This window comes from Rhinichthys klamathensis, unplaced genomic scaffold (genome assembly GCF_029890125.1).
Source record: "Rhinichthys klamathensis goyatoka isolate OS25496 unplaced genomic scaffold, OSU_Roscu_1.1 h1tg000792l_1, whole genome shotgun sequence".
In the NCBI taxonomy this organism is placed as follows: Eukaryota; Metazoa; Chordata; class Actinopteri; order Cypriniformes; family Leuciscidae; genus Rhinichthys; species Rhinichthys klamathensis.
In genome coordinates, this window is record NW_026607188.1 from 216868 (window position 1) to 241230 (window position 24363).

Consider the following 24363-nt stretch of genomic DNA (forward strand, 5'->3'; position numbering starts at 1 on the left):
TCATCAGTGTTCTCCAGCGGGTCGTTACAGTAACCGGTCCTTCATCATCAGTGTTCTCCAGCGGATTGTTACTGTAACCGGTCCTTCATCATCAGTGTTCTCCAGCGGGTCGTTACAGTAACCGGTCCTTCATCATCAGTGTTCTCCAGCGGGTCGTTACAATAACCGGTCCTTCATCATCAGTGTTCTCCAGCGGGTCGTTACAGTAACCGGTCCTTCATCATCAGTGTTCTCCAGCGGGTCGTTACAATAACCGGTCCTTCATCATCAGTGTTCTCCAGCGGGTCGTTACAGTAACCGGTCCTTCATCATCAGTGTTCTCCAGCGGGTCGTTACTGTAACCGGTCCTTCATCATCAGTGTTCTCCAGCGGGTCGTTACAGTAACCGGTCCTTCATCATCAGTGTTCTCCAGCGGGTCGTTACAGTAACCGGTCCTTCATCATCAGTGTTCTCCAGCGGGTCGTTACAGTAACTGGTCCTTCATCATCAGTGTTCTCCAGCGGGTCGTTACTGTAACCGGTCCTTCATCATCAGTGTTCTCCAGCGGGTCGTTACTGTAACCGGTCCTTCATCATCAGTGTTCTCCAGCGGGTCGTTACTGTAACCGGTCCTTCATCATCAGTGTTCTCCAGCGGGTCGTTACAGTAACCGGTCCTTCATCATCAGTGTTCTCCAGCGGGTCGTTACAGTAACCGGTCCTTCATCATCAGTGTTCTCCAGCGGGTCGTTACAGTAACCGGTCCTTCATCATCAGTGTTCTCCAGCGGGTCGTTACAGTAACCGGTCCTTCATCATCAGTGTTCTCCAGCGGGTCGTTACAATAACCGGTCCTTCATCATCAGTGTTCTCCAGCGGGTCGTTACTGTAACCGGTCCTTCATCATCAGTGTTCTCCAGCGGGTCGTTACAGTAACCGGTCCTTCATCATCAGTGTTCTCCAGCGGGTTGTTACTGTAACCGGTCCTTCATCATCAGTGTTCTCCAGCGGGTCGTTACAGTAACCGGTCCTTCATCATCAGTGTTCTCCAGCGGGTCGTTACAGTAACCGGTCCTTCATCATCAGTGTTCTCCAGCGGGTCGTTACTGTAACCGGTCCTTCATCATCAGTGTTCTCCAGCGGGTCGTTACAGTAACCGGTCCTTCATCATCAGTGTTCTCCAGCGGGTCGTTACAGTAACCGGTCCTTCATCATCAGTGTTCTCCAGCGGGTCGTTACAGTAACCGGTCCTTCAACTGTAACGCTTCAACCTTCTAATATCACCAAAACATGTCATCCCGAGTTTCTCTGACAGATTTATAAAACACAATGACAGAAGACAATCAGAACTCTTCGAGGACAAATGGAAGTTTCCAGTAAAAGACCCAGATATTGACGGCTTTGTTCACAGTGCAGAGGAAATACGGCTTTTATTAAATCTGATATATTTAATGGCAGCTAACAGTGGCCCGGCTTCTCCGGTGAGGACTGCAGTGGCTTGCACATTCACACTGGATACCGAAGTAATGTGTAAAACTGTTAGAAAGAAATGTGATTTTTACAGCTTTTAATTAATGATGACACAGCAAAACAGAGCGTTTGGATTATCACATGAACATTTGTATGATTTTCTCCTATGTTAAAGTTAATCATCAACATGATAATCCATGTTCTGACGATGCAACGGTCTGTCCTGATGCAGAGGCACTTTGGTCCAGGTCAGATAAAACATTTTATTGTCGTCGTTGTTTTTTAAAGACAATCTGCTGTTGTAGTTTACACTCATTTTAAAATGTAGGCATTCAAATCAATATTTTATTTAACATAATTCATATTGCAGTCATCATGAACAACTGGGATTTCAATATACACAACAGAATTGTAACATTTTACATAACCATTCCTAACCCTACGTCATACCCTTCCCTCCTCAAGAAAATCCAATCCCACCCATTCCCAACCAGGAAAACTATAGCAAAACATCTTAAGGTCTCCCAAGCTCACAACAGCCCCAATGCAGACGGATCCTGTGGATCTCGTGTTAACCAGTCTCCAGGCTCAACGGGTTATCAAATTGTCAATACTATCAGAATTGGTCAGATGCGATGCTATACACGTCTTTTTTTTTTGCAAACATAAAAATTAGTGACTACTAAACACAGTTGAATATGTGCGACGCGAGGCAGGATCCCCGTCGCTGAAGCCCAGAGGAAATCAGTCCTCAAGCCTTCATAATGGAATACAAGAGAAGTGAAATGACGTCTCGCTCTCGGTTCATGTCTGTGAGTGGGAGGATAAGTTAGCATGTGAATCTCAGCAAAAATAAACAGTGGGTACCAGCATAGTGGCAAAATACGACTGAATTCTCTGAGCAACAATCACTGACCAGCCTTTCCCAGCCTATTCCTTAATAACCCCCCCGCGCTCCGGTCAGTGTGTCGGTCAGTGCATCTCAGCGCATGTAAACGATAAATGCATTCTCGGACGTGAGGGCCGGCGCGCGGGACTATTTCAGACAGCGCTCGAAGTACGTAGCGCCCACGTATCCGCCGCGCAGCGAGCGCTGGACGTTCTGCTCGAAGAGCCGCCGGTTCGTCTGAAGGACTTCGGCCGCTTCTTTATTCAGGGGGTCTTCGGGATTCGGCTCCTGGAAGCGGAAACACACGGGAACGATTAGCACAGGGCGCTTGCTCACAAACGGCACAAATGAACGGCATGCAAGTTGGATTTTCATGTCTGTAAATGACACACTATTCACCAATTAAAGGATAAGTTCACTTCAGAATTAACATTTACTTATAGTGACTTCAATGGGGTCCAACGGGTCGAAGGTCCAAATGTGAGTTTCAGTGCAGCTTCAAAGTCTCGACACGATCCAGCCGAGGAATAAGAGTCTGATCTAGACAAACCAGCCGACATTTTACAACAAAATAAACATTTATATACTTTTAACCACAAATGCTGGTCTTGCACTAGCTCTGATTTACCACACATTACGCAATCAGGCTGAAAGGTCAAGCGTGACGTAGGCGGAAGAACAGACCCAGTGTTTACAAAGCCAACGTGCGAAGACCGAGTCAAACGCCATTTACAATAAATAAATAAATAAATAAACGGTAAAACAACGATGTCAGATGATTTTGAAGTTGGAGGAGAAAATTAGTTTTTGGCCCTACCCTACACTTACGTCAGGTGACCCCCGATCCTTTCCAACCTGATTACGTCATGCGTGAAGTCGTGGACGTGCAAGACCAGCATTAGTGGTTAAAAGTATATAAATGTTTATTTTGTTATAAATGTCGGCTGGTTTGTCTAGATACGACTCTTATTCCTCGGCTGGATCGTGTCGAGACTTTGAAGCTGCACTGAAACTCACATCTGGACTTTCGACCTGTTGGACCCCATTGAAGTCACTATATGGAGAAACACCTGGAGTGTTTTCCTCAAAAACCTTCATTTCTTTTCGACTGAAGAAAGACGGACATGAACATCTTGGATGACGTGGGGGAGAGTAAATTATCAGCAAATTTTAATTGTGTGAACTACTCCTTTAAACTAAGAAAACATAAGAAAAAAATATTTTGTCTACGGTGAATGGACTCCATGTAAACTAGGGCAAGTAATAGATATTGTAACAGTGAAAAAACACAATGATTAGAGGTTAAAGAATAATTAAACGAATCGACATGAACCTCACACGTCATGATGTTTGGTTTCGAGGTTCGTGTCACCAAACAGTGATTCGACAACTTACGAGGAACAGATACTGTAGTCCGTATATGATGGAGTTAATCGTCAAGACCGGCTTCCAGTCTTCTCTGAAACAAAGAGTCAAAGTGCCTTCTCAATTACACTCTCATAATTCATCATGACCATTTCCACCCGTTAAACACTCAGTCTGTACGGGATCGGCAGCAAACAGCGCTGCTCAATCCCAGGACAAGTTAAACACACACAACAATGTTAGAAAGTATTTTGGAAATAGAAAAGAAAATCATGTATAAAAAAAAGACATGTTTGAGACAAATTATTAAAAGGAATCACTTCAAAATTCATAAAACCCACATTATTTACTCAATCTCATGTCATTCCAAACCCATAAAAATGTACTTCACAAAAGCGGACATCAGAAATAAAAGCGTTCTAGATCAAGCAACAGGAACATTTATCAACATCTCTCTGTTTGTGTCATGCAGAATAAAGTAAGATTTTACAGTATTTAATGAACATTTCTTATATTTTACCAACCAATGCTAAAGATATAACAGTGTTTGTGCTCATGTACAGTTCTGGTCAGCTGGTATATGATGATAAACACAATACCTCAAAATATTTAGACAGACGTTTCCTTCGAGGTCGATGTTGGGGTGATAAACCATCGTTTCACATTTGACTTTTGGAGGGTCGTGAGGGTAACCCTGTCCGACCTGCAAGAGAAGAGCATCTGAACTTCACACACGCTTTAATCATCATTTAACAAGCTTTTAGAATTGCTGTTAGAAGGTAATTTGCAAGGACTAGTACCAGTTAGTTTCCGGTACGAGTATCTTCCTTTCAAGCAAAAATAAAGCAATAAAAACATGGAAGTGACTAAACATGTCAGCTCATCATAAATACATTTGTAAATGGCAAATTAAGAAATAAAGAAAGGTACAAAACAAACTGTAAAGGATTTAGAAGATAAAAAAGCTAGTTAAAGAAAATACAGCAAAAGAAAGTTTACACCGTTTGGATAATGGGTAAAAAATGTTAGTGATGACAGATCATTTCAGCAATTACAGATGTGTTTATCTTCTCATGTGTGTTCCAGATGTGCTCGTGTGTGCTCGTGTGTGTTCCAGATGTGCTCGTGTGTGTTCCAGATGTGCTCGTGTGTGTTCCAGATGTGCTCGTGTGTGTTCCAGATGTGCTCGTGTGTGTTCCAGATGTGCTCGTGTGTGTTCCAGATGTGCTCGTGTGTGTTCGTGTGTGTTCCAGATGTGCTCGTGTGTGTTCCAGATGTGCTCGTGTGTGTTACAGATGTGCTCGTGTGTGTTCCAGATGTGCTCGTGTGTGTTCCAGATGTGCTTGTGTGTGTTCCAGATGTGCTCGTGTGTGTTCCAGATGTGCTCGTGCGTGTTACAGATGTGCTCGTGTGTGTTACAGATGCTCTCGTGTGTGTTTCAGATGCTCTCGTGTGTGTTACAGATGTGCTCGTGTGTGTTACAGATGCTCTCGTGTGTTACAGATGTGCTCGTGTGTGTTACAGATGCTCTCGTGTGTGTTACAGATGCTCTCGTGTGTGTTACAGATGCTCTCGTGTGTGTTTCAGATGCTCTCGTGTGTGTTACAGATGCTCTCGTGTGTGTTATAGATGTGCTCGTGTGTGTTACAGATGTGCTCGTGTGTGTTACAGATGTGCTCGTGTGTGTTACAGATGTGCTCGTGTGTGTTACAGATGCTCTCGTGTGTGTTACAGATGCGCTCGTGTGTGTTACAGATGTGCTCGTGTGTGTTACAGATGTGCTCGTGTGTGTTACAGATGTGCTCGTGTGTGTTACAGATGTGCTCGTGTGTGTTACAGATGTGCTCGTGTGTGTTACAGATGCTCTCGTGTGTGTTTCAGATGCTCTCGTGTGTGTTACAGATGTGCTTGTGTGTTACAGATGTGCTCGTGTGTGTTACAGATGCTCTCGTGTGTGTTACAGATGCTCTCGTGTGTGTTTCAGATGCTCTCGTGTGTGTTACAGATGCTCTCGTGTGTGTTACAGATGTGCTCGTGTGTGTTTCAGATGCTCTTGTGTGTGTTACAGATGTGCTCGTGTGTTACAGATGAGCTTGTGTGTGTTACAGATGCTCTCGTGTGTGTTACAGATGCGCTCGTGTGTGTTTCAGATGCTCTCGTGTGTGTTACAGATGCGCTCGTGTGTGTTACAGATGTGCTCGTGTGTGTTACAGATGTGCTCGTGTGTGTTACAGATGTGCTCGTGTGTGTTACAGATGTGCTCGTGTGTGTTACAGATGTGCTCGTGTGTGTTACAGATGTGCTCGTGTGTGTTACAGATGCTCTCGTGTGTGTTTCAGATGCTCTCGTGTGTGTTACAGATGTGCTTGTGTGTTACAGATGTGCTCGTGTGTGTTACAGATGCTCTCGTGTGTGTTACAGATGCTCTCGTGTGTGTTTCAGATGCTCTCGTGTGTGTTACAGATGCTCTCGTGTGTGTTACAGATGTGCTCGTGTGTGTTTCAGATGCTCTTGTGTGTGTTACAGATGTGCTCGTGTGTTACAGATGAGCTTGTGTGTGTTACAGATGTGCTCGTGTGTGTTTCAGATGCTCTCGTGTGTGTTACAGATGCTCTTGTGTGTGTGTTACAGATGCTCTTGTGTGTGTGTTACAGATGTGCTCGTGTGTGTGTTACAGATGCTCTTGTGTGTGTTTCAGATGCTCTCGTGTGTGTTTCAGATCTCGTGTGTGTTACAGATGTGCTTGTGTGTTACAGATGTGCTCGTGTGTGTTACAGATGCTTTCGTGTGTGTTACAGATGTGCTCGTGTGTGTTACAGATGTGCTCGTGTGTGTTACAGATGCGCTCGTGTGTGTTACAGATGCTCTCGTGTGTGTTACAGATGTGCTCATGTGTGTTACAGATGTGCTCGTGTGTGTTACAGATGTGCTCGTGTGTGTTACAGATGTGCTCGTGTGTGTTACAGATGCTCTCGTGTGTGTTACAGATGTGCTCGTGTGTGTTACAGATGTGCTCGTGTGTGTTACAGATGCTCTCGTGTGTGTTACAGATGTGCTCATGTGTGTTACAGATGTGCTCGTGTGTGTTACAGATGTGCTCGTGTGTTACAGATGTGCTCGTGTGTTACAGATGTGCTCGTGTGTTACAGATGTGCTCGTGTGTGTTACAGATGCTCTCGTGTGTGTTACAGATGCTCTCGTGTGTGTTTCAGATGCTCTCGTGTGTGTTACAGATGCTCTCGTGTGTGTTACAGATGCTCTCGTGTGTGTTTCAGATGCTCTCGTGTGTGTTTCAGATGCTCTCGTGTGTGTTTCAGATGCTCTCGTGTGTGTTACAGATGCTCTCGTGTGTGTTTCAGATGCTCTCGTGTGTGTTTCAGATGCTCTCGTGTGTGTTTCAGATGCTCTCGTGTGTGTTACAGATGCTCTCGTGTGTGTTACAGATGTGCTCGTGAGTGCTCGTGTGTGTTACAGATGCTCTCGTGTGTGTTTCAGATGCTCTTGTGTGTGTTACAGATGTGCTCGTGTGTTACAGATGTGCTCGTGTGTGTTACAGATGCTCTCGTGTGTGTTTCAGATGCTCTCGTGTGTGTTACAGATGCTCTCGTGTGTGTTTCAGATGCTCTCGTGTGTGTTACAGATGCTCTCGTGTGTGTTACAGATGTGCTCGTGAGTGCTCGTGTGTGTTACAGATGCTCTCGTGTGTGTTTCAGATGCTCTTGTGTGTGTTACAGATGTGCTCGTGTGTTACAGATGTGCTCGTGTGTGCTTGTGTGTGTTACAGATGCTCTCGTGTGTTACAGATGTGCTTGTGTGTGTTACAGATGTGCTCGTGTGTGTTACAGATGCTCTCGTGTGTGTTACAGATGTGCTCGTGTGTGCTTGTGTGTGTTACAGATGCTCTCGTGTGTGTTACAGATGTGCTTGTGTGTGTTACAGATGTGCTCGTGTGTGTTACAGATGCTCTCGTGTGTGTTACAGATGTGCTCGTGTGTGCTTGTGTGTGTTACAGATGTGCTCGTGTGTGTTACAGATGCGCTCGTGTGTGTTTCAGATGCTCTCGTGTGTGTTACAGATGCTCTTGTGTGTGTGTTACAGATGTGCTCGTGTGTGTGTTACAGATGCTCTTGTGTGTGTTTCAGATGCTCTCGTGTGTGTTTCAGATCTCGTGTGTGTTACAGATGCTCTTGTGTGTGTTTCAGATGCTCTCGTGTGTGTTACAGATGTGCTAGTGTGTGTTACAGATGTGCTCGTGTGTGTTTCAGATGCTCTCGTGTGTGTTACAGATGCTCTTGTGTGTGTGTTACAGATGTGCTCGTGTGTGTGTTACAGATGCTCTTGTGTGTGTTTCAGATGCTCTCGTGTGTGTTTCAGATCTCGTGTGTGTTACAGATGTGCTTGTGTGTTACAGATGTGCTCGTGTGTGTAACAGATGCTTTCGTGTGTGTTACAGATGTGCTCGTGTGTGTTACAGATGCTTTCGTGTGTGTTACAGATGTGCTCGTGTGTGCTACAGATGTGCTCGTGTGTGCTAGAGATGCTCTCGTGTGTGTTACAGATGTGCTCGTGTGCGTTAGAGATGTGCTCGTGTGTGTTACAGATGTGCTTGTGTGTGTTAGAGATGTGCTTGTGTGTGTTACAGATGCTCTCGTGTGTGTTACAGATGTGCTCGTGTGTGTTACAGATGTGCTCGTGTGTGTTAGAGATGTGCTTGTGTGTCTTACAGATGCTCTCGTGTGTGTTACAGATGTGCTCGTGTGTGTTACAGATGTGCTCGTGTGTGTTAGAGATGTGCTCGTGTGTTAGAGATGTGCTTGTGTGTTACAGATGTGTGTTACAGATGCTCTCGTGTGTGTTACAGATGTGCTCGTGTGTTTCAGATGTGCTCGTGTGTGTTACAGATGTGCTCGTGTGTGTTACAGATGTGCTCGTGTGTGTTAGAGATGTGCTCGTGTGTTAGAGATGTGCTTGTGTGTTACAGATGTGTGTTACAGATGCTCTCGTGTGTGTTACAGATGTGCTCGTGTGTTACAGATGTGCTCGTGTGTGTTACAGATGTGCTCGTGTGTTTCAGATGCTCTCGTGTGTGTTACAGATGTGCTTGTGTGTGTTACAGATGCTCTCGTGTGTGTTATAGATGCTCTCGTGTGTGTTTCAGATGCTCTCGTGTGTGTTACAGATGTGCTCGTGTGTGTTACAGATGTGCTCGTGTGTGTTACAGATGTGCTCGTGTGTGTTACAGATGCGCTCGTGTGTGTTACAGATGCTCTCGTGTGTGTTACAGATGTGCTCGTGTGTGTTACAGATGTGCTCGTGTGTGTTACAGATGTGCTCGTGTGTTACAGATGTGCTCGTGTGTGTTACAGATGCTCTCGTGTGTGTTACAGATGTGCTCGTGTGTGTTTCAGATGCTCTCGTGTGTGTTTCAGATGCTCTCGTGTGTGTTACAGATGCTCTCGTGTGTGTTACAGATGTGCTCGTGTGTGTTACAGATGTGCTCGTGTGTGTTACAGATGTGCTCGTGTGTGTTACAGATGTGCTCGTGTGTGTTACAGATGCTCTCGTGTGTGTTACAGATGTGCTCGTGTGTGTTTCAGATGCTCTCGTGTGTGTTTCAGATGCTCTCGTGTGTGTTACAGATGCGCTCGTGTGTGTTACAGATGCTCTTGTGTGTGTTACAGATGTGCTCGTGTGTGTTACAGATGTGCTCGTGTGTGTTACAGATGTGCTTGTGTGTGTTACAGATGTGCTCGTGTGTGTTACAGATGCTCTCGTGTGTGTTACAGATATGCTCGTGTGTGTTACAGATGCTCTCGTGTGTGTTACAGATGTGCTCGTGTGTGTTTCAGATGTGCTTGTGTGTGTTACAGATGTGCTCGTGTGTGTTTCAGATGTGCTTGTGTGTGTTACAGATGTGCTCGTGTGTGTTACAGATGCTCTCGTGTGTGTTACAGATGTGCTCGTGTGTGTTACAGATGTGCTCGTGTGTGTTTCAGATGTGCTTGTGTGTGTTACAGATGTGCTCGTGTGTGTTACAGATGTGCTCGTGTGTGTTACAGATGCTCTCGTGTGTGTTACAGATGTGCTCGTGTGTGTTACAGATGTGCTACAGATGTGCTCGTGTGTGTTTCAGATCCTCTCATGTGTGTTACAGATGTGCTCGTGTGTGTGTTACAGATGCGCTCGTGTGTGTTACAGATGTGCTCGTGTGTGTTACAGATGCGCTCGTGTGTGTTACAGATGCTCTCGTGTGTGTTACAGATGTGCTCGTGTGTGTGTTACAGATGCTCTCGTGTGTGTTACAGATGTGCTACAGATGTGCTCGTGTGTGTTTCAGATCCTCTCATGTGTGTTACAGATGTGCTCGTGTGTGTGTTACAGATGCTCTCGTGTGTGTTACAGATGTGCTACAGATGTGCTCGTGTGTGTTTCAGATCCTCTCATGTGTGTTACAGATGTGCTCGTGTGTGTGTTACAGATGCGCTCGTGTGTGTTACAGATGTGCTCGTGTGTGTTACAGATGCTCTCGTGTGTGTTACAGATGTGCTTGTGTGTTACAGATGCGCTCGTGTGTGTTACAGATGTGCTTGTGTGTTACAGATGTGCTCGTGTGTGTTACAGATGTGCTTGTGTGTTATAGATGCTCTCGTGTGTTACAGATGTGCTCGTGTGTTACAGATGTGCTCGTGTGTGTTACAGATGTGCTCGTGTGTTACAGATGTGCTCGTGTGTTACAGATGTGCTCGTGTGTGTTACAGATGTGCTCGTGTGTGTTACAGATGCTCTCGTGTGTTACAGATGTGCTCGTGTGTGTTACAGATGTGCTCGTGTGTGTTATAGATGCTCTCGTGTGTTACAGATGTGCTTGTGTGTGTTACAGATGTGCTTGTGTGTTATAGATGCTCTCGTGTGTTACAGATGTGCTCGTGTGTGTTACAGATGTGCTTGTGTGTTATAGATGCTCTCGTGTGTTACAGATGTGCTCGTGTGTTACAGATGTGCTCGTGTGTGTTACAGATGTGCTCGTGTGTGTTACAGATGTGCTTGTGTGTTATAGATGTGCTCGTGTGTTACAGATGTGCTCGTGTGTGTTACAGATGTGCTTGTGTGTTATAGATGCTCTCGTGTGTTACAGATGTGCTCGTGTGTTACAGATGTGCTCGTGTGTGTTATAGATGCTCTCGTGTGTTACAGATGTGCTTGTGTGTTACAGATGTGCTTGTGTGTTACAGATGTGCTCGTGTGTGTTACAGATGTGCTTGTGTGTTATAGATGCTCTCGTGTGTTACAGATGTGCTCGTGTGTTACAGATGTGCTCGTGTGTGTTACAGATGTGCTTGTGTGTTATAGATGCTCTCGTGTGTTACAGATGTGCTCGTGTGTTACAGATGTGCTCGTGTGTTACAGATGCTCTCGTGTGTGTTACAGATGTGCTTGTGTGTTACAGATGTGCTCGTGTGTGTTACAGATGTGCTTGTGTGTTACAGATGTGCTCGTGTGTGTTACAGATGTGCTTGTGTGTTATAGATGCTCTCGTGTGTTACAGATGTGCTCGTGTGTTACAGATGTGCTCGTGTGTTACAGATGCTCTCGTGTGTGTTACAGATGCTCTCGTGTGTGTTAATAATGTGTTTATCTGTAAACACATCTGTCTGTGTCGCTTCACAAGGAATCAAACTGTCCTTGATCCTTTGAAAGAGTTTCACTGTAACGATCAGAAAAGTTGCAAAAACTGCACTTATTGAAACTCGGCTGCAGAAAGGGCTTGTTCCAAACTTTGCTCATGTTGTACTGTGTGTTCCAGAAGGGTCTGCGGTTCTAGAGCCTCATCTTCATCCTCTCCTCACTGACATACACTCAGCTCAGATTTAGCATATTCTAACACCGCAGGAACTTTCATTACGGAGACGTTTATCCTCCTCTATTGCCCAGAGTCCGACTAGCATCTGCGCTCTGTGGATCCTGGCTTTCATTTTCAGTTCTTTAATGAAATAGTTTTTGCATTTTAAGAACTGAAAATTAACATTTCAGTTCTCAAGAATTATGTTACATTGTAGAACTACTGATCTGCTAACCCTTATGTAAAGCTAGTATAAGGTTTTCATCTATATAATCTAGCAGAGCTAGCACTGCCTAGCGCCACCGTCTGACTCGAAGAGGCTTTATTTAGTGAAGTGATCACGGATTTACTCAAGATGCTGTTTACCTTAAAACTGAAGACAAATTTCCCACCTTTATAGAAACCCTATAAAAAACAGAGAAAATGATAAATGTTTATTAAATTGATCAGGACAGTCAGCAGAACAAAGTCATGTGCAAAAGTCTGTCATAATGAATGAATGTTTCCCTGCTGGACAGCATTACTAACGCAGGTTTCATGCTCCGCTAATTAAATCACAGGTCATCATGTGTGCCGCTAACGAACTTCACAAGCTGACAAACTTTACGCTTCATCATTTGAATCTCTGAAATATATAACAAGCATAAACCGTGCTTTCCCCCACAAAGCCTAACGAAGGCAAACCTCGTCTGGCGAGATGATGAGCTTGAAGTTGAGCAGATCGTCCTGGTCGGGGAAAACGATCTCGCACGTCTTCGGCAGGTTCAGCTCGTTGATGTCTGACAGAGGGAGAACAGATGAGCTTTACTTTCTCACACACACACAACAATTAATGGAATTAATTCATTTCCACTGTTATGCTGATGACACTCAATTATATATTTCATCACGGCCAGATGAAAACACTAACTCATCTAAATTGACAGAGTGTCTTAAAGATATAAAATGCTGGATGACGTGTAATTTCCTGCTACTAAATCCAGATAAAACGGAGGTATTACTTATTGGTGCAAAAAACTACCCACAAAACCACTTACAATACAACTTTAATTTAGAAGGATGTCCTGTTACTTTATCCTCTACGGTAAAAGACCTGGGAGTTATACTAGACCGCAACTTGTCTTTGGAAAATCATATTTCATATGTTACAAGAACAGCCTTTTTTCACCTTAGAAACATTGCTAAGCTACGTAACATGCTATCTGTTTCTGATGCAGAAAAGTTAGTTCATGCATTCATGACCTCGAGACTAGATTACTGTAATGCTTTATTAGCTGGCTGTCCTAAATCCTCAATAAACAAGCTACAGTTAGTGCAAAATGCAGCCGCTAGAGTTCTTCCTAGGTCAAGAAAATATGATCATATAACACCAATTTTATCATCTCTACACTGGTTACCTATCGTATCAATTACAAAGTACTTCTACTGACCTATAAAGCCCTAAATGGTTTAGCTCCTGTGTATTTAATGGACCTTCTATCCTTCTATTCCTAGGATATCTAAGTCCACTAAAGGAGGGAGGGCGTTCTCACCTTTACCTCCTAAACTCTGGACTACATTTCTGAAATGCACTTTCTGTAAAGCTGCTTTGAAACAATATGTATTGTGAAAAGCGCTATACAAATAAATTTGAATTGAACATCACATAGTTAATGAGAGGTTGGAGCATGAAGTGTTTTTTCTTCTTCTTTAAACATGATCATGGAGCCGGAGCTTCAGGCTCGAGACGTGTGTGTCCTCAGCTCAACACTAACGAGAGCAGCTCTAACTCATGCCTCCTCTATAGTGCAGAACGGGTTAGTGGACGTGTGTCAGTATACTGGATCCTCTATAGTGCAGAACGGGTTAGTGGACGCGTGTCAGTATACTGGATCCTCTTTAGTGCAGAACGGGTTAGTGGACGTGTGTCAGTATACTGGATCCTCTATAGTGCAGAACGGGTTAGTGGACGCGTGTCAGTATACTGGATCCTCTATAGTGCAGAACGGGTTAGTGGACGTGTGTCAGTATACTGGATCCTCTATAGTGCAGAACGGGTTAGTGGACGTGTGTCAGTATACTGGATCCTCTATAGTGCAGAACGGGTTAGTGGACGCGTGTCAGTATACTGGATCCTCTATAGTGCAGAACGGGTTAGTGGACGTGTGTCAGTATACTGGATCCTCTATAGTGCAGAACGGGTTAGTGGACGTGTGTCAGTATACTGGATCCTCTATAGTGCAGAACGGGTTAGTGGACGTGTGTCAGTATACTGGATCCTCTATAGTGCAGAACGGGTTAGTGGACGCGTGTCAGTATACTGGATCCTCTATAGTGCAGAACGGGTTAGTGGACGTGTGTCAGTATACTGGATCCTCTATAGTGCAGAACGGGTTAGTGGACGTGTGTCAGTATACTGGATCCTCTATAGTGCAGAACGGGTTAGTGGACGTGTGTCAGTATACTGGATCCTCTATAGTGCAGAACGGGTTAGTGGACGCGTGTCAGTATACTGGATCCTCTATAGTGCAGAACGGGTTAGTGGACGCGTGTCAGTATACTGGATCCTCTATAGTGCAGAACGGGTTAGTGGACGCGTGTCAGTATACTGGATCCTCTATAGTGCAGAACGGGTTAGTGGACGCGTGTCAGTATACTGGATCCTCTATAGTGCAGAACGGGTTAGTGGACGTGTGTCAGTATACTGGATCCTCTATAGTGCAGAACGGGTTAGTGGACGTGTGTCAGTATACTGGATCCTCTTTAGTGCAGAACGGGTTAGTGGACGCGTGTCAGTATACTGGATCCTCTATAGTGCAGAACGGGTTAGTGGCCGTGTGTCAGTATACTGGATCCTCTATAGTGCAGAACGGGTTAGTGGACGTGTGTCAGTATACTGGATCCTCTATAGTGCAGAACGGGTTAGTGGACGCGTGTCAGTATACTGGATCCTCTATAGTGCAGAACGGGTTAGTGGACGCGTGTCAGTATACTGGATCCTCTATAGTGCAGAACGGGTTAGTGGACGTGTGTCAGTATACTGGATCCTCTATAGTGCAGAACGGGTTAGTGGACGCGTGTCAGTATACTGGATCCTCTATAGTGCAGAACGGGTTAGTGGACGTGTGTCAGTATACTGGATCCTCTATAGTGCAGAACGGGTTAGTGGACGTGTGTCAGTATACTGGATCCTCTATAGTGCAGAACGGGTTAGTGGACGCGTGTCAGTATACTGGATCCTCTATAGTGCAGAACGGGTTAGTGGACGCGTGTCAGTATACTGGATCCTCTATAGTGCAGAACGGGTTAGTGGACGTGTGTCAGTATACTGGATCCTCTATAGTGCAGAACGGGTTAGTGGACGCGTGTCAGTATACTGGATCCTCTATAGTGCAGAACGGGTTAGTGGACGCGTGTCAGTATACTGGATCCTCTATAGTGCAGAACGGGTTAGTGGACGCGTGTCAGTATACTGGATCCTCTATAGTGCAGAACGGGTTAGTGGACGTGTGTCAGTATACTGGATCCTCTATAGTGCAGAACGGGTTAGTGGACGCGTGTCAGTATACTGGATCCTCTATAGTGCAGAACGGGTTAGTGGACGCGTGTCAGTATACTGGATCCTCTATAGTGCAGAACGGGTTAGTGGACGTGTGTCAGTATACTGGATCCTCTATAGTGCAGAACGGGTTAGTGGACGCGTGTCAGTATACTGGATCCTCTATAGTGCAGAACGGGTTAGTGGACGTGTGTCAGTATACTGGATCCTCTATAGTGCAGAACGGGTTAGTGGACGTGTGTCAGTATACTGGATCCTCTATAGTGCAGAACGGGTTAGTGGACGCGTGTCAGTATACTGGATCCTCTATAGTGCAGAACGGGTTAGTGGACGTGTGTCAGTATACTGGATCCTCTATAGTGCAGAACGGGTTAGTGGACGCGTGTCAGTATACTGGATCCTCTATAGTGCAGAACGGGTTAGTGGACGCGTGTCAGTATACTGGATCCTCTATAGTGCAGAACGGGTTAGTGGACGTGTGTCAGTATACTGGATCCTCTATAGTGCAGAACGGGTTAGTGGACGCGTGTCAGTATACTGGATCCTCTATAGTGCAGAACGGGTTAGTGGACGTGTGTCAGTATACTGGATCCTCTATAGTGCAGAACGGGTTAGTGGACGTGTGTCAGTATACTGGATCCTCTATAGTGCAGAACGGGTTAGTGGACGCGTGTCAGTATACTGGATCCTCTATAGTGCAGAACGGGTTAGTGGACGCGTGTCAGTATACTGGATCCTCTATAGTGCAGAACGGGTTAGTGGACGTGTGTCAGTATACTGGATCCTCTATAGTGCAGAACGGGTTAGTGGACGCGTGTCAGTATACTGGATCCTCTATAGTGCAGAACGGGTTAGTGGACGTGTGTCAGTATACTGGATCCTCTATAGTGCAGAACGGGTTAGTGGACGCGTGTCAGTATACTGGATCCTCTATAGTGCAGAACGGGTTAGTGGACGTGTGTCAGTATACTGGATCCTCTATAGTGCAGAACGGGTTAGTGGACGCGTGTCAGTATACTGGATCCTCTATAGTGCAGAACGGGTTAGTGGACGCGTGTCAGTATACTGGATCCTCTATAGTGCAGAACGGGTTAGTGGACGTGTGTCAGTATACTGGATCCTCTATAGTGCAGAACGGGTTAGTGGACGCGTGTCAGTATACTGGATCCTCTATAGTGCAGAACGGGTTAGTGGACGTGTGTCAGTATACTGGATCCTCTATAGTGCAGAACGGGTTAGTGGACGTGTGTCAGTATACTGGATCCTCTATAGTGCAGAACGGGTTAGTGGACGCGTGTCAGTATACTGGATCCTCTATAGTGCAGAACGGGTTAGTGGACGTGTGTCAGTATACTGGATCCTCTATAGTGCAGAACGGGTTAGTGGCCGTGTGTCAGTATACTGGATCCTCTATAGTGCAGAACGGGTTAGTGGACGTGTGTCAGTATACTGGATCCTCTATAGTGCAGAACGGGTTAGTGGACGTGTGTCAGTATACTGGATCCTCTATAGTGCAGAACGGGTTAGTGGACGTGTGTCAGTATACTGGATCCTCTATAGTGCAGAACGGGTTAGTGGACGCGTGTCAGTATACTGGATCCTCTATAGTGCAGAACGGGTTAGTGGACGTGTGTCAGTATACTGGATCCTCTATAGTGCAGAACGGGTTAGTGGACGTGTGTCAGTATACTGGATCCTCTATAGTGCAGAACGGGTTAGTGGACGCGTGTCAGTATACTGGATCCTCTATAGTGCAGAACGGGTTAGTGGACGTGTGTCAGTATACTGGATCCTCTATAGTGCAGAACGGGTTAGTGGCCGTGTGTCAGTATACTGGATCCTCTATAGTGCAGAACGGGTTAGTGGACGTGTGTCAGTATACTGGATCCTCTATAGTGCAGAACGGGTTAGTGGACGTGTGTCAGTATACTGGATCCTCTATAGTGCAGAACGGGTTAGTGGACGTGTGTCAGTATACTGGATCCTCTATAGTGCAGAACGGGTTAGTGGACGCGTGTCAGTATACAGGATCCTCTATAGTGCAGAACGGGTTAGTGGACGCGTGTCAGTATACTGGATCCTCTATAGTGCAGAACGGGTTAGTGGACGCGTGTCAGTATACTGGATCCTCTATAGTGCAGAACGGGTTAGTGGACGCGTGTCAGTATACTGGATCCTCTATAGTGCAGAACGGGTTAGTGGACGTGTGTCAGTATACTGGATCCTCTATAGTGCAGAACGGGTTAGTGGACGCGTGTCAGTATACTGGATCCTCTATAGTGCAGAACGGGTTAGTGGACGTGTGTCAGTATACTGGATCCTCTATAGTGCAGAACGGGTTAGTGGACGCGTGTCAGTATACAGGATCCTCTATAGTGCAGAACGGGTTAGTGGACGCGTGTCAGTATACTGGATCCTCTATAGTGCAGAACGGGTTAGTGGACGCGTGTCAGTATACTGGATCCTCTATAGTGCAGAACGGGTTAGTGGACGTGTGTCAGTATACTGGATCCTCTATAGTGCAGAACGGGTTAGTGGACGCGTGTCAGTATACTGGATCCTCTATAGTGCAGAACGGGTTAGTGGACGTGTGTCAGTATACTGGATCCTCTATAGTGCAGAACGGGTTAGTGGCCGTGTGTCAGTATACTGGATCCTCTATAGTGCAGAACGGGTTAGTGGACGTGTGTCAGTATACTGGATCCTCTATAGTGCAGAACGGGTTAGTGGACGTGTGTCAGTATACTGGATCCTCTATAGTGCAGAACGGGTTAGTGGACGTGTGTCAGTATACTGGATCCTCTATAGTGCAGAACGGGTTAGTGGACGCGTGTCAGTATACTGGATCCTCTATAGTGCAGAACGGGTTAGTGGACGCGTGTCAGTATACTGGATCCTCTATAGTGCAGAACGGGTTAGTGGACGTGTGTCAGTATACTGGATCCTCTATAGTGCAGAACGGGTTAGTGGACGTGTGTCAGTATACTGGATCCTCTATAGTGCAGAACGGGTTAGTGGACGTGTGTCAGTATACTGGATCCTCTATAGTGCAGAACGGGTTAGTGGCCGTGTGTCAGTATACTGGATCCTCTATAGTGCAGAACGGGTTAGTGGACGTGTGTCAGTATACTGGATCCTCTATAGTGCAGAACGGGTTAGTGGACGTGTGTCAGTATACTGGATCCTCTATAGTGCAGAACGGGTTAGTGGACGTGTGTCAGTATACTGGATCCTCTATAGTGCAGAACGGGTTAGTGGACGCGTGTCAGTATACTGGATCCTCTATAGTGCAGAACGGGTTAGTGGACGCGTGTCAGTATACTGGATCCTCTATAGTGCAGAACGGGTTAGTGGACGTGTGTCAGTATACTGGATCCTCTATAGTGCAGAACGGGTTAGTGGACGCGTGTCAGTATACTGGATCCTCTATAGTGCAGAACGGGTTAGTGGACGCGTGTCAGTATACTGGATCCTCTATAGTGCAGAACGGGTTAGTGGACCTGTGTCAGTATACTGGATCCTCTATAGTGCAGAACGGGTTAGTGGACGCGTGTCAGTATACTGGATCCTCTATAGTGCAGAACGGGTTAGTGGACGTGTGTCAGTATACTGGATCCTCTATAGTGCAGAACGGGTTAGTGGACGTGTGTCAGTATACTGGATCCTCTATAGTGCAGAACGGGTTAGTGGACGCGTGTCAGTATACTGGATCCTCTATAGTGCAGAACGGGTTAGTGGACGTGTGTCAGTATACTGGATCCTCTATAGTGCAGAACGGGTTAGTGGACGTGTGTCAGTATACTGGATCCTCTATAGTGCAGAACGGGTTAGTGGACGTGTGTCAGTATACTGGATCCTCTATAGTGCAGAACGGGTTAGTGGCCGTGTGTCAGTATACTGGATCCTCTATAGTGCAGAACGGGTTAGTGGCCGTGTGTCAGTATACTGGATCCTCTATAGTGCAGAACGGGTTAGTGGACGTGTGTCAGTATACTGGATCCTCTATAGTGCAGAACGGGTTAGTGGACGTGTGTCAGTATACTGGATCCTCTATAGTGCAGAACGGGTTAGTGGACGTGTGTCAGTATACTGGATCCTCTATAGTGCAGAACGGGTTAGTGGCCGTGTGTCAGTATACTGGATCCTCTATAGTGCAGAACGGGTTAGTGGACGTGTGTCAGTATACTGGATCCTCTATAGTGCAGAACGGGTTAGTGGACGTGTGTCAGTATACTGGATCCTCTATAGTGCAGAACGGGTTAGTGGCCGTGTGTCAGTATACTGGATCCTCTATAGTGCAGAACGGGTTAGTGGCCGTGTGTCAGTATACTGGATCCTCTATAGTGCAGAACGGGTTAGTGGACGTGTGTCAGTATACTGGATCCTCTATAGTGCAGAACGGGTTAGTGGACGTGTGTCAGTATACTGGATCCTCTATAGTGCAGAACGGGTTAGTGGACGTGTGTCAGTATACTGGATCCTCTATAGTGCAGAACGGGTTAGTGGACGCGTGTCAGTATACTGGATCCTCTATAGTGCAGAACGGGTTAGTGGACGCGTGTCAGTATACTGGATCCTCTATAGTGCAGAACGGGTTAGTGGCCGTGTGTCAGTATACTGGATCCTCTATAGTGCAGAACGGGTTAGTGGACGCGTGTCAGTATACTGGATCCTCTATAGTGCAGAACGGGTTAGTGGACGTGTGTCAGTATACTGGATCCTCTATAGTGCAGAACGGGTTAGTGGACGTGTGTCAGTATACTGGATCCTCTATAGTGCAGAACGGGTTAGTGGACGCGTGTCAGTATACTGGATCCTCTATAGTGCAGAACGGGTTAGTGGACGCGTGTCAGTATACTGGATCCTCTATAGTGCAGAACGGGTTAGTGGACGTGTGTCAGTATACTGGATCCTCTATAGTGCAGAACGGGTTAGTGGACGCGTGTCAGTATACTGGATCCTCTATAGTGCAGAACGGGTTAGTGGACGTGTGTCAGTATACTGGATCCTCTATAGTGCAGAACGGGTTAGTGGACGCGTGTCAGTATACTGGATCCTCTATAGTGCAGAACGGGTTAGTGGCCGTGTGTCAGTATACTGGATCCTCTATAGTGCAGAACGGGTTAGTGGACGCGTGTCAGTATACTGGATCCTCTATAGTGCAGAACGGGTTAGTGGACGCGTGTCAGTATACTGGATCCTCTATAGTCCAGAACGGGTTAGTGGACGCGTGTCAGTATACTGGATCCTCTATAGTGCAGAACGGGTTAGTGGACGCGTGTCAGTATACTGGATCCTCTATAGTCCAGAACGGGTTAGTGGACGCGTGTCAGTATACTGGATCCTCTATAGTCCAGAACGGGTTAGTGGACGCGTGTCAGTATACTGGATCCTCTATAGTGCAGAACGGGTTAGTGGACGCGTGTCAGTATACTGGATCCTCTATAGTGCAGAACGGGTTAGTGGACGCGTGTCAGTATACTGGATCCTCTATAGTGCAGAACGGGTTAGTGGACGTGTGTCAGTATACTGGATCCTCTATAGTGCAGAACGGGTTAGTGGACGCGTGTCAGTATACTGGATCCTCTATAGTAAAGAACGGGTTAGTGGACGTGTGTCAGTATACTGGATCCTCTATAGTGCAGAACGGGTTAGTGGACGCGTGTCAGTATACTGGATCCTCTATAGTGCAGAACGGGTTAGTGGACGCGTGTCAGTATACTGGATCCTCTATAGTGCAGAACGGGTTAGTGGACGTGTGTCAGTATACTGGATCCTCTATAGTGCAGAACGGGTTAGTGGACGCGTGTCAGTATACTGGATCCTCTATAGTCCAGAACGGGTTAGTGGACGCGTGTCAGTATACTGGATCCTCTATAGTGCAGAACGGGTTAGTGGACGTGTGTCAGTATACTGGATCCTCTATAGTGCAGAACGGGTTAGTGGACGCGTGTCAGTATACTGGATCCTCTATAGTGCAGAACGGGTTAGTGGACGTGTGTCAGTATACTGGATCCTCTATAGTGCAGAACGGGTTAGTGGACGCGTGTCAGTATACTGGATCCTCTATAGTGCAGAACGGGTTAGTGGACGTGTGTCAGTATACTGGATCCTCTATAGTGCAGAACGGGTTAGTGGACGCGTGTCAGTATACTGGATCCTCTTTAGTGCAGAACGGGTTAGTGGACGCGTGTCAGTATACTGGATCCTCTATAGTGCAGAACGGGTTAGTGGACGTGTGTCAGTATACTGGATCCTCTATAGTGCAGAACGGGTTAGTGGACGTGTGTCAGTATACTGGATCCTCTATAGTGCAGAACGGGTTAGTGGACGCGTGTCAGTATACTGGATCCTCTATAGTGCAGAACGGGTTAGTGGACGTGTGTCAGTATACTGGATCCTCTATAGTGCAGAACGGGTTAGTGGACGTGTGTCAGTATACTGGATCCTCTATAGTGCAGAACGGGTTAGTGGACGTGTGTCAGTATACTGGATCCTCTATAGTGCAGAACGGGTTAGTGGACGTGTGTCAGTATACTGGATCCTCTATAGTGCAGAACGGGTTAGTGGACGCGTGTCAGTATACTGGATCCTCTTTAGTGTACAGACACACACACACAGAGGAGATCAAAATGGTAAACAGGAGCTCAAACACACTTAAACCAATGAGGTTTGGTTTCCAGCTTTCGTTTACCATATTTCATGAGCTTTCTATGTATGTGTATTCATCAATGTTTATATGAGAATTATTCTGTTCCATCATATAACGCGATTGTGTCTCTTCAGAAAACTTGGATTAAACCGCTACAATAGTATGGGTTACTTTCACAATGTCTTTATGAACTTTTTGAAGTTTTGGTGGCATTAACTTTCAATGTAGGGGCAGAAATCTATTATGGTTTCATTAAAAATATCTTCATTTATGTATTGAAGATGAGCGAAATGGTGAGTAAATGAAGGCAACTTAAATGTTTGGTAGTTTGAGTCGTTTCTGAGCCTAGAGAGCATCTCTTTCTTCTGTTTCTGGGCCAAACCTGAATGTCCAGCAGCATCATAATGAACGAGTGTAAGAGCACTGATCTTCAGAAGTCGCTTCTAACCTCTCTCTGACGGAAAACACAGCACTCGGTGTCATTGTCAGCTTTCAAGCAAAGGGTAATAATACGAGACAGACGAGAACTCTGTTTGTAGGCCTCAATATTATGACTGAGATGGAAACTTATTAGTTTCCTCTCGCAGAAAACGAGTATTTATCTCGGGAAACATGACTTTAGACACGAGCTTCATTACTGCGGCCAATCTGAAGTTTTAAAACATCGAGTCTGTTGTAATAAAACTGAGTAAACAGTGCGCTACATGTTAGCGCGATGGCTAATGCTAGCTTCGCTCTCCTCTCGACTTGACATCGTTACCAGAACAAGTGTGTGAAAACACAGGCTTCAAACATCGACTGAGCTGCAGTGTGTGTGTGTGTGTGTGTGTGTGTGTGTGTGTGTGTGTGTGAGTGATGGGTCCAGGTTAGCCCTGGTTCTGGTGTTGTGGACCGTACCCTTCTGTATCCTGAGCTGGGCCGCGCTCGCCTTCTTCCCGCCGGCCCCGGCTCGCGGTCCCCCCGCGGACTCCTCGTCCTTCTTCTGCTGCTTCAGCGAGAAAAGCTTGATCATCTTCAGTTCTGCGATAAAACACACCGATATCGCGACGCTGCCGTGCTTGTGTGTGTGTGTGTGACGGGGACAGATAGTGTGAGCGACGCGTTCCACCGCAGCTGTAGAGGGAGCCGGTGTGTGTGTGTGTGTGTGTGTGTGTGAGTGAGAGAGAGAGAGTGACTGAGAGTGTGACTGTGTGTGTGTGTGTGTGTGTGTGTTTGAGAGAGAGAGAGAGACTGAGAGAGAGTGTGTGTGTGTGTGTGAGTACAAACCCGGTTTGAGTTTTAGGCCAGTGGATTGAGGATAAAGAGAGTAAAGTGAGGACATGTTGCTGGTCCTCAGTGTCTGAGAGCGGCTGAATCCCAGATCACTGTTCCCTATCCACTATATAGGGCCTAAACCCTCAGCCACTGTTTCCTACTCCCTACGGTAGTCCACTGTCCCCCCTAAACCCTCAGCCACTGTTTCCTACTCCCTACGGTAGTCCACTGTCCCCCCTAAACCCTCAGCCACTGTTCCCTACTCCCTACGGTAGTCCACTGTCCCCCCTAAACCATCAGCCACTGTTCCCTACATTAGTCCACTATCCCCCCTAAACCCTCAGCCACTGTTCCCTACTCCCTACGGTAGTCCACTATCCCCCCTAAACCCTCAGCCACTGTTCCCTACTCCCTACGGTAGTCCACTGTCCCCCCTAAACCCTCAGCCACTGTTCCCTACTCCCTACGGTAGTCCACTATCCCCCCTAAACCCTCAGCCACTGTTCCCTACTCCCTACGGTAGTCCACTATCCCCCCTAAACCCTCAGCCACTGTTCCCTACTCCCTACGGTAGTCCACTATCCCCCCTAAACTCTCAGCCACTGTTCCCTACATTAGTCCACTATCCCCCCTAAACCCTCAGCCACTGTTTCCTACTCCCTACGGTAGTCCACTGTCCCCCCTAAACCCTCAGCCACTGTTCCCTACTCCCTACGGTAGTCCACTGTCCCCCCTAAACCCTCAGCCACTGTTCCCTACTCCCTACGGTAGTCCACTATCCCCCCTAAACCATCAGCCACTGTTCCCTACTCCCTACGGTAGTCCACTATCGCCCCCTAAATCGTCCACTTATACTGTTCACTTGAAGGAGTGAATGAAAACGAGTGAGGGAATTCGGACAGCCGTTGAACATCGTCTGTACACTTGTTAAAGTGGTACACTACAAATGGCTGTTCCCTCAATAGTGCTCTTAATGAGTTGTATAGGGGGTGATTTCCGATTCAGCCCTGGTTAAGGGATCAGATTATAATTAAGTTAGGGTCAGTAGTGATGGGCAGCCTAAACCATCTTATTCTCTGGCTTAAGATGTTGTTCACTTCATATTATTAGTGTTTATTATTTCCTCACGGCTCACAGATATGTGCAGTGTCGCGATATAAACCTAACCAGTAAATAATAACGCGGGTGTTTTTGGGTATGGCTCATGGACCACATTTCCCATGATGCCGCGGGTTGTGACGAATTGACCTGGGAGGAGCTTTTGCATTTTTTTTTACTCTCCATATTTTTTATTTACCATATTTATTTATTTATTTGATTTTCGGGAGCAGGAATGGCGTCAGGATCATGTAAGAGCTGATCTGGACTGTACTGGCGC

General features: G+C 46.3%; 1 protein-coding gene and 1 long non-coding RNA gene across 3 annotated transcripts in view; one reads left to right on the plus strand and one right to left on the minus strand.

The window, feature by feature from the left end:
• Nucleotides 1–24363, plus strand: part of LOC130077972 (uncharacterized) — a 163536-nt gene that overhangs the window by 73485 nt on the left and 65688 nt on the right. The window lies entirely within an intron of this gene.
• On the minus strand, nucleotides 1697–22834 carry ube2m (ubiquitin conjugating enzyme E2 M). The gene is made up of 6 exons (XM_056243410.1): nucleotides 22629–22834; nucleotides 12226–12320; nucleotides 11908–11946; nucleotides 4301–4404; nucleotides 3732–3795; nucleotides 1697–2624 (listed from the first exon to the last, which is right to left on the minus strand). Exons 1-6 carry the CDS (start codon nucleotides 22741–22743, stop codon nucleotides 2484–2486), a joined length of 558 nt encoding a protein of 185 aa, XP_056099385.1. The 5' UTR covers nucleotides 22744–22834; the 3' UTR covers nucleotides 1697–2483.